Raw genomic sequence first — 15,644 nt, 5'->3', positions numbered from 1 at the left:
AGAGCAACAAGAGTCTTCCTCCAGCAGAATGGCATCAGAACCAGGCAGTGGCCTGCCCTCAGTCCCCAATATATACCACTGACCACCTGTGGGACGAGATTCAAAAATGGCTGAATGACTTCTCACCAAGGCCGACAACTGAAGCTGAACTGCATCAGGCGTTCCTCGGAGTGTTGGCTCAAGTGCCTATGGCCTTCATCAACCGCCTCATCCATTCCAGGTATCGAGGTTGCACGGCAGTCATCAATGCACATGGCGGACACTGTATGAGATACTGACTTGTGATGCCATTTTCTCAGAGACAAGAGTTGTTTTTCACTTTAAGAACATTTGACACTTTAATTTCAACCTTGATGATCAGTTTTGCTAAGTTTCATCTTTTTAGTATGTTTCAAAGTATGTTTACAGTGTTTGGAAAAATAAGGTTTCTCATATATCAATCCATGGTGATGTTTCTTTGGCGGTTCAGTATACTTTATGATGTTCATATTGAATGAACAAGTGCTAGTCGTGGAGTGCAAATCAGTTGTCACGGTGATACCCAACATCTCAAACATCCCAAGGTCTTGGCACTGGGAAATACGTCCATTAAAAAATTAACTTGAAATGTCGTGGCGATGATATGTTGTTGATGCAACATAATGCACTTATGTTATATTGATGAAGCCAAAAAGAAGGATTCATAAAATTTCACCAGAGGCATGGAAAATCGGGATTCCATGCAGTAAACACCATTAATGGGGTAATGCGACTACCGTTGTTGACGAAATACAGACATTATTTTGGCGTCATGATTAGTGATGATATCATTTTGGCGTCATGTTTCGTGATGTTGCTATGACTCCTGTCCGTTTCCTACTACTATTGGGGGCACGGGTGGCCCAGTCGTCTAAGGCGCCGCGATTCGCTGTGCAGAGCTGCGTCCCTTGGGCACGCCAGAAACCTATGATTGTGGGTTCGAATCCCGGTTCATCCCAATTATGTTTCTAGGTTTGTCAGCACAATACCGTGCTCGTGGGTTTCACCGAAGTGGTAAACGTCTGAGACCTGCATCGTTTTGGGCTTTCCTCCCACATTAAGCTGACACGTCTGGATATATAACTGGAATACTGTTAAAAGTGGCGATAAACACCACTCACTCACTCACCCACTACCACTAATTTTGTCTCAAAATTCTGTCGCTTGAGAAATTTTAACATTCAGCCAATCTGTATACTAACAGTAGGATTCACAACTTGATGAAATAATCTCTGTGTACTACATGATTGGTTTGTTTTGTTTGTTGTTTTACGCCGCACTCAGCAATATTCCAGCTATGTGACGGCTGTCTGTAAATAGTCTGGACCAGACAATCCAGTACATCGATCCACGCAATTGGGATCGATGACATGCATCAACCGAGTCAGCAAGCCTGACAACCCGATCCCGTTAGTCGCCTTTAACGACAAGCAAAGTCGCCATTTACGGCAAGCATGGGTTGCTGAAGACGTATCCTAACCCGGATCTTCACGGGTCGTGTACTACATGAACAATCAGATTTTGTGGTGTGAATTTCAACTTGTGTCTATTTCTGGTTTTGTATCTTCCTGTGATGACCTGAGTTAATGTTGGTGTACTACAAAGTGCATTGAATGAAGAGTTTAAATTGAAGAACTGAGGAATTATTTTTTTAATATGATTATTAATAATTTAATTTGTACTTTTTGATGTTCATATTGAATAAAACAAAATATGCAACTTCCCATCTGTACGTTTGCTTCACAGTTTATTTTCTCAACAACGTCTAAGAACTATGTGAGTTATTATGATGACAACAGTTTCTTATTGATAAGGGGCGGTCGGGTATCCTAGTGGTTAAAGCGTTCGCTCGTCACGCCGTAGACACGGGTCCGATTCCTGACATGGGTACAATGTGTGAAGCCCATTTCTGGTGTTCCCCGCCGTAATATTGCTGGAATATTGCTAAAAGCGGCTTAAAACCATACTCACTCACTCACTCTTATTTATAATCGTTAATATTTCTTTCCATCGACGATAATTCTCATTATCGATCTTTGTAGCGAGTCCGGATGCTTCATCGATCTTAACTGCGTGGATTGATGCTCATATTGTCAATCACTGGATTGTCTGGTCAAGACTCTATTACTTACAGACGCCGTCACATAGCTGGAATATTGCTGAGTGCGGTGATAAACAACAAACAAGTATGTATACACCGACGCTTTTTCTCCATTAGGAATTCTGATTGCGTGCTTGTAATAGTGGGATACTAAAGTGAAAGTCAGGGTCACTGACTTGGCATCTTCCAAAGATGTCTTGAAGTCTTGCCAAGCTAGACTGGAATTCCTGGACTCGATCGTAGCGCCACCAGTGGCTATTACGAGTTTTGTCCCTTCTATGCCTCTCCTGTGTTCATCTGTAACAGGCTTCTGTATATCAGTTCATTCCCAGAACCACCACCCGATCATCTTCCCGAGGCAAGTGAGTTAACTGACTGTAAAAGTCCAGTTTCCACCCTTGCCGAACTAGGCAGGTAATTATGGAGTTACATTTTGGCTGGACTAACGAGTCTATGCATAGTCCAATCAAAATCGCGCACCGAAATCGAAATCCGGTTCGTAAACTGTCATGCATAGTTCGGTCGACTGCAGGATTTGCAAAGCTTGTGCACCGATAACTCGTTGTCAACAGAATATATCTTTTCATGTTTTTAATCAAGGTGCTCACGTGATTTGATGCACTTCGCGATGTAAGACTCGTTTGATCACACTGTAGATCTTGATTATCGATCAGATCGTCTTGACTGGGCGCCGCCGTTTTGTTTGAAGCAAATGCTTGTGATACGAGAGGTTGAATCTGATTGGTCAATAGGAGACGCATAGAAAGGACATTATTCGTAATAGCTACTGGTGGCGCTACGATCGAGCCCAGGAATTCCAGCCTAGTTCGGCAAGGGTGGAAACTGGACTTTTAACGTCAGTTAACTCTCTTGCCTCGGGAAGATGCTCTTCATCTTGCACAGCAAGTCTCTCACACGCTTTTGTGAATATATGTTTACAAGAAATGGAATGTCGTAAGGAAAAATAACAAGAGACAAGTCCCACTGATTGGATTTAATAAGCAGGAAGAACCGAGGCGTCAAATGCGTCAGGGAGGAGACTGACGAACTCGGGTGGGCCTGAACAAACGGGCGGCATGTCGGCAACAAGACCTGCTGTAACTAACTGGCCGGTCTGGTCGGGGCATATCAGAGGGCCACCTGCGTCCCCCTGAAACAGATGATGTTAGAATGTGTATGTGTTTATCAGTGAATGAGTCAGCATGGCGATATCCCAGCCATACCACGAAGTGGTGGTCTCGCGTTCGCTCGTCACGCCAAAGACCCGGGTTCGATTCCCCACATCGTGGGTACAATGTGTGAAGCCCATTTCTCGTGTCTCCGCCGTGATGTTGCTGGAATATTGCTAAAAGCGGCGTAAAACCATGCTTACTCACTCACTCCAAGCCATACCACGAATTGCCTCCCGTTGGGACTGAATAGGTCTCCAGCATCCTGTGCAGGTAGTAAGAGACGACTGAACGGATTGGGGGGTCAGGCTGGGTGACTTGGTTGATGGCGTGTCATCGTACCCCGACGGTGTGGGACATGGCTCATAACGTCAGACCCGTGAAGACCTGGGGTAGAATAGGTCTTCAGCAACCCATGCTTGCCGTAAAAGGGACTATGCTTGTCGTAAGAGGCGACTAACGGGATCGGGTGGACAGGCTCGCTGACTTGGTTGTTGCATGTCATCGTATTCCAATTGCGTGGATCGATGCTCATGATGTCAATCACTGGTTTGTCCAGATTCGATTGTTTACAAACCGACGTCGTATAGCTGGAATATTGCTGAGTGCGTCGTCAAACAAATATAATGTCAATCACTGGATTGTCTGGCCTAGACTTGGCTATTTACAGTCCACCACCGTCACAATGCTGGGATATTGCGGAGTGTAGCTTGAGCAACAAACATACTATAACAGACTTCAGACACGACGCTCATCATGGGTTATAAACCAGAACCTAGGGTAACTAACCAGCGCATTAACCTCTGGGCTACCCTCCTTGCATAGAAATCAAAATGTATATAGTTCCTTTTTCCTGATACGTTTGGCTGAAATTATTTGACGCCATCGTTTAAAAAGACAAACTTTAAGGTACAAGAGGAAGGGATGTTTCCGTAAAAAGTAACCGTCTTTTGGTGAAAATACATCTCCAAACAAATTATTTATAGTATTGTAATACGTGTACTTTGGTGTTCCCGATCACCTTTTAAGTTAGCTAATCTATTAATGTTCAGTATGCTTCAAAAGAATTAGGAGGGGGTGGGGGGTCTCTTGAAGAAAAATGTGGAAGTCACGTACAATACATGTTTGAGCCGTTGATTCGCTGCAGACGTTGGTGTTGTCAGTACACGTTCCCGTGATGGAGACCGCAGCTGACTGGATTCCTTGGAATGTTGATGCTGTCTCTGTAGCAATGAAACCAAAGAATAGTTATTTTCATAGAAGTGGAGGGGTGACAAATCACATTTTTGTTGGATAACAACTTCTTTATTATACTGCAATAGCAATGTTTCGGTGTAGATCATTATATATCTTTTCATGTTTTTAATCAAGGTGCTCACGTGATTTGATGCACTTCGCGATGTAAGACTCGTTTGATCACAATATAGATCTTGATTATCGATCAGATCGTCTTGACTTGGCGCCACCGTTTTGTTTGAAGCAAATGCTAGTGATACGAGAGGTTGAATCTGATTGGTCAATAGGAGACGCATAGAAAGGACATTATTCGTAATAGCCACTGGTGGCGCTACGATCGAGCCCAGGAATTCCAGCCTAGTTCGGCAAGGGTGGAAACTGGACTTTTAACGTCAGTTAACTCTCTTGCCCCGGGAAGATGCTCTTCATCTTGCACAGCAAGTATCTCACACGCTTTTGTGAATATATGTCTACAAGAAATGGAATGTCGTAAGGAAAAATAACAAGAGACAAGTCCCACTGATTACGCCGAAGACCCGGGTTCGATTTTCCCGACATGGGTACAATGTGTGAAGCCCATTTCTGGTGTCCCCCCACCCCCGTCATATTGCTGGAATAATTCTGAGTGGGGCGTTAAACAACAAACAAACAAAACAAACAAACTGAATGGATACATGGATGAGTCGTACCGTCGATGACTCCTGCGCCGAACATCGTGCAGGATGCCATGTCTAGCTCCATTGTATCGTCAGCAATACAGGCAGGCAAGAGGCAACTAGCCCCATCAAAGGTCAAGGGTGCGTCAAGAGTTAGCAGACCGTCTGAAAGAAACAATCTCAATCGTTTTGCACAGTTTCTGATTTCGGTGGTTTCTGGAAACCCGTTTTACAGTAGTACGCGATGGTCGGTGTGCGATTTAGTCATGTTTGATGGAAGACTTGGACCCTGTCTTCGAAAGAGTTTCCAGCAGTTATCTTAGGTTATGTTAAGCTATATGAACTGCCTCCGTGGTCTAGTGGTTGAGCGTCTGCCCTGAGACTGGAAGGTCATAACAAAAGACGTTAAAAGATGGTACTTGTTGTTACCCTGCCTGGCGCGCGGCATTACGGGGCTAAAACAAGGACTGGTCGGCTTGTAGAGTGTATCCTGTGTCTTGAGAGGGGTTTTCATGTTAAACTGTGGCATGATATCTCAGTGGGCTTGCACTATAAACTCAGCAATAGTCCGGACATACAAACAGCCACACACACACGCACGCACGCACGTCGCAATAAAAGGACAATAACCTTGAGCGCGACGTTAAGCTCTAGTTCACCCACCTCAAACTATTTGATTTTCGACAATCATAGCGCTAAGAACTGATTCTGGAGCGGCTGAGGTCTCTGGCCACAGGAGGTCTTGGAGGTTATTTTAACAGTAAACACAACTGAAATTCATAATCGCAGTCTGAAACTGAATCTTGATATTTTCACTTTCTCCGTATTCATCAATAAATTGTACTGTTTTTGAAACTATAAGCGAGATACATAATAACACATTCACTTTATATATACGTACTTATCCCATTCGAACATTCGACAGGAAGACAGGCTTAACTCTGGTATGAAGCGCGATAACATTACAGTAGTATCACAGTTTGTAACAACTGGTTGATATAGGTTCTGGTAAATGTACCAAAGCATTGAAAAAATACGAAGTTGAAATCCATAACAAAATGCAAAAGCACGTTATCTTGCCCAGAATGTTGAGATCTGATTGGTTCACGTGATCTTGATTAAATACTATGTATCCCAGTTGGGAGGGCAAAAAATGAGAGCGGGAGAATATATCCCTTTATAATATCTTTATAATAGGTTGTAGCAGGATCAGTCGGGGTAATTATGACATTGTAAAATAATTAAAACAAATTCAAAATTTATAGAAAACTGTTGTTCGATTGAGAAGAGGTCAGCTTGCTTCAAAGCGAAGGTATAAGGGATTTATTCTGCATCAGAAATCTACGTACAGTCTGTCTTGCTCGTGGCGGGGTATAAGGGATTTATTCTGCGTCCTTCGTTGGGTTTTATACTACGAGCCGGAGTTTCTCACCTTCGCCTGTTCTTGCAGGGATTGTGGCCACCTGTGTACCGCTGAAGTCATTGACAGCAACTGTGAATGCCCTAAAACCAATAAATGACGAGATAATTTCACATAACTCTTCGACTCCTTGCTATCATAAATTTCAGAGTGGTTGGTGTGTGAATATTGTATATAGCCACCAGCAGCAATAAAACAGTACGGAAGGTCGGAGGTTCGATGCCCCGCCGGGTCATACCAATAGACGGAAAAGATGGTACTTATTTCCTTGCCCGTCGCTCAGCATTAAGGGATAAAACAAAGTCTCGTTGGTTAATAGTGCAGTGTATCTCAGTGAGCTATCCATGTCAAAACTGCGGTGTGGTATCTCACTGGGCTTGCATTGTAAAAAACGCATAAGTCGGGACTAGTACACGTAACCACATACACACGCACGCACGCACGGCTACACGTGCAATAATCGTGAACGCGACGTTAACCCCATTTCACCTCACCACCACTGGGAACCTAATTTCATAAGTATCTTATCAGAGTTTACCACAAGCATGGGGCATTAGGAAACTATAAGGAGCCGGTATAGTGGTAGAGCGTCTGCCCGTAGAGCGGTTGGTCCGGGGTTCGAACAAAATACGTCAAAAGATGGTACTTGTTGTTAACCTGTCTGGCGCTCGGCATTAAGGGGCTAAAACAGAACTGGTCTTATGGAAGTCAGTATACTGTATCTGAGTGGGGTATTCAGGTTAAACTGGTATGGTATCTCGGCAAGCACTATAAAATCGGCATTAGTCTGGACAAGTACAATCAGCCACACACGTGCATGCACGTCGCTATATAAGTGTAATAATCTTGGACGTGGCTTTAAACCCCATTTCACCTCATTTGATCTGATTTGAATAGGAACTAATTTAACGACAAACAAATGTTACTACTTTCACGTACTCTGGAATCGCAGCCAGCTGTGTCATACAAAAGTCGGATGTGAAGATAGTGTCAGGAGAGACGAGAACGGCAGAACAGATTGGTAGAGGATCACCCCCGGGAACTACAACGTTGATACTGACAAATCCTGGTGCATCCTGGCACGACGTTGCTTCAGTGCCACCTAATATCCTTGTTGTTGTCAGGAAGTCATTATATGCACACCCTGGAATTGCAAGTAGTTGTTAGGAGAATACTACAATTATACATGTACTTATGTACTATTTCCCTACCGACTGGACGTTTTTTTACTTCAGAGAAATCAGGTTGGTTGTGGGAGAAACAGCGCGAGTGCATGCTGCATGAGTGAATATGATTTTACACCGCTTTTAGCAATATTCCAGCAATATCACGGCGGGGGACACCAGAAATGGGCTTCACACATTGTACCCATGTCGGGAATCGAACCCGGGTCTTCGGCGTGACGAGCGAACGCTTTAACCACTAGGCTTAGGCCTCACGTCACAAAAGAGATTCGAATGACGTCAAAAATGCCGTCCGGATCACGGAAACAATACACGTCTCGTGACGTGATATGACCCAAGGGCACATATGATTTTTATGAACCCGATATGTTTGCTCTCGTAGGTAATAATTAATTTCCAACTTAAAGTTTTTGTTCTCTTGTCAAAAGTACGAAGGGGTCACGGGTGGCCCAGTCGTCTGTATCGCCGCTGTTCGCTGTGTAGAGTAACGTAGGCACGCCAAAAACCTATAACCGTGGTTCGAATTCCGGTTCGCCCTGAGTATGTTTCAGCACAATATCCGTGTTCGAGGGTTTCACCAAAGTGGTAAACGTCCCAGACTTGCATCTCTTAGGGCTACCCTCCCACATTAAGCTGACACGCCGTGATATAATTGGAATACTGTTTAAAGAGGCGTTAAACCCAACTCATTCTCTCACTCAAAAGTACGTACTTGTCACAGCGGCAACTGTCGTTGGCTCCTCCGTTGTCGTTGGCTCCTCCGTTGTCGTTGGCTCCTCCGTTGTCGTTGGTTCCTCCGTTGTCGTTGGCTCCTCTGTCGTTGTTGTCTCTGGGTCCTCTGGTTCCTCCGTTGTCGTCAGTTCCTCCGTTGTCGTTGGTTCCTCCGTTGTCGTTGGCTCCTCTGTCGTTGTTGTCTCTGGCTCCTCCGTTGTTGTCAGTTCCTCCGTTGTCGTCAGCTCCTCCGTTGTCGTTGCCTCCTCAGTCGTCGTTGGCTCCTCTGTCGTCGTTGTCTCCGGCTCCTCTGGCTCCTCTGTCGTTGTCTCTGGTGGCACTACAATGTACATAACCGACACCAGTACGTGTCGTTAATCAACTACACAGCCTTGTTGTTTAAGTGCCTTCATACCTTAAACACACCTATCATTTCTCTCAGTTCCGCTTTATTATGCCCACCAAAGAGGGTATGGCATGGACAAGTATGAATGCTGGTAATGCACAGAGATACTCACATGAAGGGTGTTTTCTATTTTAAAACGATGATGTTGCATTACATTGTAAAACAAATGGAAGGGTATGCTGCATTCTAATTGGTTGAAAACGTTGTCAAATGGACTTCGAAAAGTTCTTGAGAGCGAAATAATACTTTTCTTGTTTTTTGTCCCTCTGAATTTCACAATTGAAAACAATGTGATATTCCTCTTTGCAAAATGGATATGTATTTTTCTCATACGTTTAGTTGAAAAATATTTATCAGAAAAATTTAGTCATCACTAAGCATATGAAGCCAGAAAGCTGCGGAAATATACGGATGACCTTTCTACTGCGCAATGTCGATAAAAGTGATGTATTTTTAAATTTGCATGCCTTATTGAGTATTTGACGCTGCTGGTTCCAAATGAAACATGGCCGGTCTTTTCTATCTTTTCAATAAAACCGGATGACCTTTCTACTGCGCAATGTCGATAAAAGTGATGTATTTTAAAATCTGCATGCCTTACTGAGTATTTGACGCTGCTGGTTCCAAATGAAACATGGCCAGTCTTTTCTATCTTTTCAATAAAACCATTCGATGGCCCCAGGAATCCTTTTAGATTCTTTGGCTGTGTTATACTATGAATACATTCACAACGCTCCTTCGTATATTGCTGTGAGTGCAAATTATCCGAGGAGAAACACAAAAGAGACTTACCGAAACAGTTTGGATGTTCCGCACAGGCGTCGGCAGGACAACAGATATCAAACCCACAGTACACTGGAAATAATGAATATTGAATGAGTTACACGTATTTAACGTTGCTTGGGCAGTATTTCGGCATATAGTAGAGGAAGGCAAAAAACAGTCAGATCGTAGACGTTTGTTGTATAAACGCTTAGGTGCTTTTGGAGAATGGTCATAATCAGGGCGAATCTGGAATTAGAAAACACCATCATCGGATCCTGGTACATCTGAGGGAGGCAATCATGCGAAGACCACTGTGCATTTAACTACTTGGACACCCCTGTCCCCTAATGACCATGAACACCATAGAATTCGCCTCGTGATTTTATGAAAGTTTGTAAACTATATGAAGATCGTAAATGTTATTGTCAGTCGGCTCTTAAATATAGCACTATTTGTCGTGTATCCGTGTACTATATTATTCACGATATAATTACATTGATGTTCTATTTGTCCACGCCACCAACTAAATATGTTTGTTATCTGGGTCTATGGCCTTTCAAACAATAAAGCATTATCAAAATCAATATATGTCCACAGAAAAAGGATCCAGACCATAATCTCCTCACCATCAATCAGGTTCTCAGAATTCATCATGCCCCAATGACGGAGCTGGCAAACACTTACCAATCTGTTGTGGTGCTAGCAGAGCAGTGAGTGAGTATGGTTTTACGTTGCTTCTAGCAATATCATGCCGCGGGACACCAGAAATGGACTTTAAGCATTTTTTGTTTGTTATGTAACACCGCACTCAGCAATATTCCAGCTATATGACGGCGGTGTGTAAATAATCGAATCTGGACCAGACAATCCAGTGATTGACATCTTGGCGTCTCAGTACTTTCTAGATATATCAAATATGCCATGTGGTGAATTAGTAGATGTGTTGCAGAGGCATTCTATGTGAAACATTATTACCAACTACAGCGTTGACGACACAGAAAATGACAATAGTTGCATCAGCGTATTTTTTGGACAGGATATCTGGTCTACATTCTTAAATAACTAAAGGTATACTAGTTATGGATAGCCAAGCAAATTTAGTAATGATTAAGATGTCTTTTCTTTGACGATTGACATCATGAGCATCGAACCACGCAATTGGGATACGATGACATGCATAAACCAAGTCAGCGGGCCTGACCACCCGATCGCCTCTTACAACAAGCATAGTCGCCTTTTATGAAAGGGCAAGCATGGGTTGCTGAAGACCTATTCTACCCCGGATCTTCACGGGTCTTGAGCATTGTCCATGGGGAATCGAACGCACAACCTACCCCATCGCTCTGCTAGCAGAGGGATGGTATATGAATAATATTTGCACAACTGGGATTTCAACTCCCAAGAAGGCAACGGGAGAAGCAGGACACCCGGTGTTCGGGTGCTTTAAGTCCTGAGCCCACTTGCACAAAGGGATCCTAGCGCTAAGATGATCGTAACTACCATACTTTAACATAGGCTTACAATACTCTTAGCGCTAAGATCGCTTTGTGCAAGTGGGCCCTGAAGTGTGCACACTTGTCCCCGATGACTGAATCAGAGTGAGTGAGTGAGTATGGTTTTACGCCGCTTTTAGCAATATTCCAGCAATATCAGGGCGGGGGACACCAGAAATGGGCTTCACACATTGTACCCATGTCGGGAATCGAACCCGGGTCTTCGGCGTGACGAGCGAACGCTTTAACCACTAGGCTACCCGACCGCCCGACTGAATCAGATAGAAGCAATATGAATCATTCACGAGGTGCAAGGAAAGAAAAAATGCATTGTATTGATTTCTGTTGATATAAAACACACTTACGTCCTCCTCCAAGACAGAAGACTGGTACTGACACCGCTGTTGTTGTCGTAGCTGTTGTCGTTGTTGTTGGCGGTACGTAACATTTTGAGCACATATTGCTATAGACGGAATCGCAAGAAACTGAAAATTCCAAAAGAAAACAATGCCAATTATCGTTCTCTTCTCACGAATTTGTCTTCAGCATCATATTACATTTTACCGCATGACATGGACGAGCTACTGGACCGTATTTTTGTCCCACTTAAAATGTCTAAGTTCATATCTGTTAAATATATGTTTGTTTGTTTAACGCCACCCTCACCAAAATTCCAGCTACATGATGCGGTCTGTAAGTAATCGAGTCTGGACCAGACAATCCAGTGATTGACATCATGAGCATCGATCCACGCAATTGGGGTACGATGACATGCATCAACAAAGTCAGCGAGCCTGACCACCCGATCCCGTCAGTCACCTCTATTCGACATTTCAAGTGCAAATTATCGGACATATTAACATAACAACCATTTTCTCAAATACACTATTGAATTTTGGTATTCTTGATCAAGTACATGATTGTATATAAAATGAGTGCAAAAGGGACGAGAATCTCTAACATGAAGGTGTTCGTGACCAGTATTGGGTCTTTTGACCTTCAATGTATGTAAGTGAGTGAGTGTGTGAGTTGGGTTAAACGCCGCTTTTAACAGTATACCAGTTAAATCGCGGCGTGTCAGCTTGATGTGGGAGGAAAGCCCGAAGTGATGCAGGTCTCAGGCGTTTACCACTTCGGTGAAACCCACGAGCACGGATATGGTGCTGACAAACCAAGAAACATAATTTGGGCGAACCGGGAATCGAACCCACAATCATAGGTTTCTGGCGTGCCCAAGGGACGCAACTCTGCACAGCTAATCGCGGCGCCTTAGACGACTGGGCCACCCGTGCCCCCGTGCACCCGTGCACGATGACGTGCATCAACCAAGCCTGACCAGCCGACCCCGTTAGTCGCCTCTTACGACAAGCATGGGTTGCTGAAGACCAATTCTGACCTGGTTGTTCTAAGAGCACAGAAGACGCCATGAGTCATACTTACAAATTTGACAGTATATGGAGTCTGGCGCTTCACACGAACAGTCAACCTCTGGACATGCGGATGGATCTATAATAGAAAATGATTCACTGGTTAAAGTTTTAAATAAAATAAATGTAGGATCGGGCCAATGCCAGCTTCCCTTAATTTCACAGAAAGAGTGCCTCAGTTTCCTACGTGGCACTAATGACAACGTCTTGGCCTTATGAGCATCAAGTAGTTGTTCAATCATTATGTAGTTGACACAGATTTCCCCAAATCTTAAAACGCAGGACTTTTGACTCCCAGCGCCCCAAATAATGTTGTTAACTTCCTGCCTTAACCCAGACGGATGACACATAATGCTTCATGAATGTTGTGCCTGTCAAACATTCTTGATAATGAATCGTCCTCATGTTACATGTGATGTCATGGATATAAACCGAAAAATAGGCCACGCTCAATAACGGACAAATGTTTCCTGATTGGCTGATAACAGAATGGGCGGGGCTTGTATTGCATTATTTGGCTGTACGTTGTCACTGATTGCGTACAGTTTTCTCGAGTTAATATTTAAGCATTCTGACGTTATTGTTGACGTATCTATTTATAAGAATGGATTTCAATATACATTTGCGTTTATGAAGTTTTTACACGTGCATACGCGGATTTACAGTTGTCACACTGGGTTTTACGTTAAAACTTCCCTTTTCTTAGTAAGTAAATTTTAAAACTCCTTTTTGGGGGAGCGACCATTTAATTTTCTGGAAGGGTCTGTGAATTTTGTTTAAAACCCCACCACCACCACCCATCTCCAGCCCCAACGCACAAGTGATTGTCCATCACTTTATGAAGTAACGTAAACTATCGCCGTGCCATACCAGTGTCACAGCAGAGTCGATCATCGTTGTTTGCCATACACTTTGGTGGGGGAAGTGTCGTCGTTGTCGTCGTTGGCTCACAATCAGTGCAGTATAGGGAGCCGTACAGACTGTTGCAATCATAGACTGAAAAAAAGTGGAAAAAAGTATGTACTGAAATCCTGGATTGAATAAAAGTAGAAAAGGATATATTGTCAGCTACTTTCATAGACTGAATAAAAGTTTAAACAAATATGAAACAGATAATGGTATCGAATTTCGCAATCATAGACTGAATAACAGTAAAGAAGCGATTTTGAGATTTGCCGACTGTCGCAACCGTTCTTTCAAAACCGAAGGGCTCATGAGTGTAAAACTCGCTGACTTGATGCACATTGCTCCAGATGTCAGTCATTGGGCACTCGCGTCCAGACTCGATTATTTACAGACCGCCGTCATATAGGTGAATTAAAACAATAAACTCAACAGTTCAAAATGATTGCACTTGCCCCAATCCAATGCCCTGCAGAACATTTCTAAATGAGGATTCACCGCAAAGGTTTAACCTTTAAACCTTAAGATCTTATGCGCATCATTCGTTTTTCGATTTGCGGCGCCAACTATTGAAGAAGAAAGAAGACCCGTGAAGATCGGGGTAGAATAGGTCTTCAGCAACCCATGCTTGCCGTACACGGCGACTATGCTTGTGGTAAGAGGCGACTAACGGGATCGAGTGGTCAGGCTCGCTGACTTGGTTGATGCATGTCATCGTAACCCAATTGCGTGGATCAATGTTCTTGATGTCAATCACTGGATTGTCTGGTCCAGATTCGATTATTTAAAGACCACCGTCGTATAGCAGGAATATTGCTGAATGCGGCGTTAAACAAAAACAAACAAAATCTTCCGACAATGCTTTAGCTGTCGGGCAGCAAAGCGTCAAGACGCATGTCGCTTATTGCGGTCATTACAAGAATCTTGTTGACAAATTCCAGTTTGCAATCCCAACAACACATTAATGAGTTGTCACTTACTGCATGCATTGGCGGCACCGGCTAGGACAGCCAGAGCGAGAAAAAGACCTGACATCATTTTGAGTACTTTTCTTGTCCTTCCAATGATCCAGGCAAGGCTGTGCATTTTATACTGTTCTCTTAACCGTCGTGTGACATCAGGGCAAATAGAACCAAATCCAATATTTGTTTGTAAAATATTTGCAGATTTCATATCGCACTTTTTCGACAAGTCATCATATGGCCCCTGAGAAACAATTCACATCGTATACTGAACCGCAAAAGAAACGTCACTTCATGAAACTACTTTATGGACGTGTTTCCAAGTATCAAAGAATATTTTGCAGAAAATGTTCTGTATGTGTGCATATCTCTCTTTTTGCAGGGTCGTAAACTAGTGTTTAGGGTTCCGGTGTCAAAATACTATCATCTAAACAAAGCTTAATAATCAGATGACGATCATATGTAATTTAAGATAATTAATAATAATGATAGTAAATGAAATTATTATCCTGGGGAATTCCTGGTTGGTGTAAACATGAAAATGAAAAAAGAGATCATGCTATTTATTTAAACAATTTCAGGATGTAACAATATGTTATGAAAATAAAGCAATTGATATATATATAAAGCACAGTAAAGTTCTAACTCTCAGGCACAATATAGTAATAATTAAATAAGTTCAATCTTACTCCACTTATTTAATTATTACTATATATATATATATATATATATATATAGACACACACACACACTCAACCATCATCATTGTAATCATAAGATGTCTGACAAATGGGGACAGCGACCAACTAGTTTGGAGGGTCAGGGTCGGTGACTTGGTTGATTGTGCGACATCGACGTGCGACGGCGTGGATCGGTTCTCACAATATCGATCACTGGATTGTCTGGTGCAGACTTGATTCTTGACAGACCGCCGCCACAAATCTTTAATATTGCTGAGTGCGACGGCGTTAAACATAAAGTAAGAAAAGACAAACAAAATGATTATTATTATTATTATTGATATGCGGATCTGTGAACATCCGGGTTAGAACTGGTCTTCGGCAACCCATGCTTGTCATGAGAGCCGACTAACGGGATCGGGTGGTCAGGCTCGCTGACGTAGTTGATGCTTGATATCGTGTCTTAATGGCGTGGATCGATGCTCATGTCAATCACTGGACTGTCTGGTCCGG

General features: G+C 43.1%; 1 protein-coding gene across 2 annotated transcripts; it reads right to left on the bottom strand.

Annotated features, from left to right (window-relative positions):
• Positions 1 to 3,098: 3,098 nt before the first annotated feature.
• Positions 3,099 to 14,573, bottom strand: LOC124111195 (flocculation protein FLO11-like). 2 transcript variants are annotated; one of them, XM_046470812.2, is made up of 12 exons: positions 14,470 to 14,573; positions 13,457 to 13,582; positions 12,600 to 12,665; positions 11,525 to 11,644; positions 9,694 to 9,756; positions 8,780 to 8,835; positions 8,497 to 8,683; positions 7,540 to 7,744; positions 6,613 to 6,683; positions 5,214 to 5,345; positions 4,405 to 4,511; positions 3,099 to 3,269 (listed from the first exon to the last, which is right to left on the bottom strand). In XM_046470812.2, the coding sequence occupies exons 1-12, from the start codon at positions 14,525 to 14,527 to the stop codon at positions 3,114 to 3,116; spliced, it is 1,347 nt and encodes a 448-aa protein (XP_046326768.2). In that variant the 5' UTR covers positions 14,528 to 14,573; the 3' UTR covers positions 3,099 to 3,113. The 2 variants fall into 2 exon arrangements, with proteins under 2 accessions (XP_046326768.2, XP_046326767.2); XM_046470811.2 differs by having other exon boundaries at positions 8,497 to 8,835.
• Between the last annotated feature and the right edge of the window lie 1,071 nt (positions 14,574 to 15,644).

The sequence above is a fragment of the Haliotis rufescens genome, unplaced genomic scaffold (genome assembly GCF_023055435.1).
Source record: "Haliotis rufescens isolate VD_foot unplaced genomic scaffold, xgHalRufe1.0.p SCAF_13, whole genome shotgun sequence".
Lineage (NCBI taxonomy): Eukaryota > Metazoa > Mollusca > Gastropoda > Lepetellida > Haliotidae > Haliotis > Haliotis rufescens.
The sequence above is the reverse complement of the archived record's forward strand: the minus strand, read 5'-3'. Positions and strand labels throughout refer to the sequence as shown.

Coding starts and splice junctions, on each gene's coding strand:
- LOC124111195 (XM_046470811.2), bottom strand. CDS start 14,527: ATGATGTCAGGTCTTTTTCTCGCTCTGGCTGTCCTAGCCGGTGCCGCC. Junction 11,645..12,599: donor CTCCATATACTGTCAAATTT/GTAAGTATGACT, acceptor TGGAATTTTCAG/TTTCTTGCGATTCCGTCTAT. Junction 5,346..6,612: donor CCCTGCAAGAACAGGCGAAG/GTGAGAAACTCC, acceptor TGTTTCTTTCAG/ACGGTCTGCTAACTCTTGAC.